General features: G+C 38.7%; 1 protein-coding gene across 1 annotated transcript in view; it reads left to right on the forward strand.

The window, feature by feature from the left end:
* The window catches only part of LOC108518259 (phosphate regulating endopeptidase X-linked), a 156,629-nt gene that overhangs the window by 78,380 nt on the left and 74,665 nt on the right, over positions 1-3,584 (forward strand). The window contains 1 exon segment of the mRNA XM_017856526.1: positions 2,101-2,194. Coding sequence (XP_017712015.1) covers positions 2,101-2,194 — 94 coding nt within the window.

The following is a 3,584-nucleotide window of genomic DNA, read 5'->3' on the forward strand; positions in this document are numbered from 1 at the left end:
AAAAAAAAAAAAAAAAAATCTTGAGCAGTTTACATATATCTGTGGATTTATGAATTTTATTCTCTAGTTTGTCTAGTTTACTACATACAGCGTAGATAAGTGGCTTAAAAATTCTTCCAGAGAAACAGGAATTGAAATGATTATTGATGATGTAAGCACAAGAGAACAGCTAGAAATTGGCAGAAGTGACCCTTTCTCCCAGGCTGGTACGCCATGTTGGTTAGCCAGATGACAAGAGAAATACAATGGTAGTCTAACAGGAACAAGCACAATGGTAATCTGACAAAGACATGCCATAAATTTTTGAAATAGTCAAGAAGACTCTAAGAAATGTGGATTTATATTCATTGTCGTTGTATTAACCAAATCCTATATGGACACTATGTCTTGAAGAATTAACCCAATGGTGTTTGAAGGATTAATGACTTTTGAAGATTTTTAATTTCATTTTACCTCATCTTTTGAAATTTCCGTTTTGTATTTAAAATATTCCTAATATATTAGTCTATTAGTATATCTCTGTAGAAATTAAACATCCATGTATTGGGTATGGATGCTGAAAAATATTTTACTAGTAGGAGCACATGTCCACTGTCAGAATGTCATACAAATGAGAGTGTGGTTTGTTCCTGATGGGCTTTTAGTGTCATCATGTCACACTGCTCTCACATGATTGACCAGAAAGCCATTTCAGGAATGTGTGTTATTACTCACCATGGTAATGGCATAGCTGGGAGGGGAATGGATCATTAAAAATCCATCATCACTATTGGGTTAGAAATTAACTCAGATCACACATTCTTATGAGGTCAGGTCATCTTTTGCTTATAGAAAAGGCAACCCTTCAAATTTAACATATTTTAAAGATATGTATTATAGGCATTACATGAGCTTATTCATGCATTTGGAAGTGAAAGACAAAACCCCAGAAATAGATTTGTCAAGCATTTTGTTATTTATTTGAACCCTACAACAACCCTGTAAGGTGGGGATGATCCTCATTGTATGACAAGGAAAGGTAAAATCACAGACCTTAAGTGACTTGTCCAAACTCACATATTTAGTAAGTATAGAATGAGGGTGCAAAATTAGATAATTGGTATTAGCCAATATTTTGCTGTTAGTTTCCAAAGGCAAAGAATACATAGGCATGGTATCAAGTCACCTAATCCAGTAAGTCCTCACTTAACATCATCGATAGGTTCTTGGAAACTGTGACTTTAAGCAGAATGACAGATAGTGAAATCAGTTTTACCATAGGCTAATTGATGTAAACAAGAGTTAAGTTCCTATGGCATATTCCTGCTCACAAAAACATCATCAAACTTCTAAATAAAGACCAAAACGCTTCTAATATTGAACATTGAATACATGTGAGCCATGCATACATTTAAGAAAGATGAATAAAAGCAAGTAAGATGATTATTAACCCAGTTATTCTAGTTCAGGGTTGCAGGTGCTGGAGCCTATCTACGCAGCTCAGGGCAGCAGGCGGGAACCAGCCCTGGCTAGGACGCCATCCTGTTGCAGGGTGCAGTCACTCACACACCACACTCGCTCACACTGGGAACGTGTAGACATGCCGATTAACCTAACAGGCACATCTTTGGGATGTGGGAGGAAACAACAGTACCTAGAGAAAACCTGTGCAGACTTGGGGAGACTGTGCAAACTCTACAGACAGTGACCCTGGCCCAGAATGGATCTTTTTCGTATCAACTGTATAACAAAAGGATGTTAAATGAAATGATGCTATTTGAGGATCTGCTGTAATTTGAAGGTACTCACAATTTCCAGACATGAAAGGCTGTGTAACAGTGGACTTTATACCCTGAGAGTGAAAGCAAAATGTTCACTCTGAGGGCTGGGGCTGGAATCTTTCCTTCATCTATCTCTGTTGGGTGGTGAAAAGCAAGCCAATTTTGGTTGTGCTTATTGACATTTATCATCTTATGTCATTTCTCAAGTGAAAGTTCTGCATTTTTGTATGAGTAAGAGGTCCCTCGGTGGAGCTTTGCCAACTGTTTTTCTCAAGGTGTTCTGCAGAGCATCAGATATTGACCTAAAATACAATAAATGAGCATCTCTCTCTGTTAACAGGACCATTGCCAACTATTTGGTGTGGAGAATGGTTTATTCCAGAATTCCAAACCTTAGCAGGCGCTTTCAGTATAGATGGCTGGAATTCTCAAGGGTAAGTTTAAGAAGATTGCAATGTTACATCGCTGGATAACTTTCATGCTGCAATCGTCCATATATTAACTGATCCAGTAAAAATCATCTTCAGGGATTAGACAGAGGGCATTTGTAGCCCAAGCTCTATTGTTTTTTGTTTTTTTTTGTGTGTGTGTGTGTGTGTGTGCCTTATTTATTTTTATTTAGGTATAAATTACATACGATAAGATACACTCAAGCTCTACTTTGATGGGTTATATGAAGATATTTAGAGAAATGCTAGAGGCCACACATTGTTTTCAAACTTTTCCGTCTTATCAGTGGATTCCCATTTTCCCCCAGAGTTTTTAACTGGGTCACTGTAATTATAGTTTTAACATTTCTTTGTGATATATTTGTAACTATCTTTTATTTTCAGTATTCTGAATATTTAAAATGTGCATGATAGAGATATTAGATGGTAGAATTTCATTTTCAATTTGGCAATGGAATTTTGTCTTAAACTTTGCCTGTACCTTCCATCTTTGCATCTATCCTCTGCTAGGTCCAAGAGGCTCTAATTTAGTTTTCTCTGAGACCTCCTCCACCTGCTCACCTGGCTCTTTATTTATTTATTTTTATTCAAGATGGGGTCTTGCCATGTTGCCCAGGCTTGTCTTGAACTCCAGAGCTCAAATGATCCTCTCACCTCGGCCTCCCAAAGTGCTGGGATTAAAGGCATGAGCCACTGTGTCGGGCCTCACCTGGCTCTTTAATCTTGGCTTCTCTCCCACCCTTGGCTCACCTCCCAGTTTATAGCCATGTTACTGTCATCTTTGTTTTTGAGGCTTGTATCTGACTAATTCTCCTTCCACTAGAGGCCGTAAGGATTTTGTGTCTTTGAAACAGTTTTATTTTTCTATCAATTTAAAGTGAAGTGAATGGTGAATCTTGTAAGCTATGATTTCATTCAAGAGGCATTTTTGTTATTAGAGGAACTATTAAATATAGAAATTCTTAGTGGGCCATTACTCTGGAAGAGTAGTGCAATTATTTTGGATATGCTTTGACCCTATAAAGTCACTAGCATATAAAGTTACTTTAGGGCTGCGTGCAGTGGCTCACGCCTGTAATTCCAGCACTTTGGGAGGCCGAAGCAGGCAAATTGTTTGAGGTCAGGAGTTTGAGACCAGCCTGGCCAAGGTGGTGAAACCTCGTCTCTACAAAAAATACAAAAATTAGCCAGGCGTAGTGGCACACGCCTGTAGTCCCAGCTACTTGGGAGGCTGAGGCAGGAGAATCGCTTGAATCCAGGAGGCGGAGGCTGCAGTGAGCTGAGATGATGGCACCACTGTACTCCAGCCTGGGCAACAGAGCAAGATTCCGTCTCAAAAAGAACAAAAAAAAAGTCTTTTTCCAGAGAACAGCAT

Source organism: Rhinopithecus bieti, unplaced genomic scaffold (assembly GCF_001698545.2).
Source record: "Rhinopithecus bieti isolate Rb0 unplaced genomic scaffold, ASM169854v2 scaffold_45112, whole genome shotgun sequence".
NCBI lineage: Eukaryota > Metazoa > Chordata > Mammalia > Primates > Cercopithecidae > Rhinopithecus > Rhinopithecus bieti.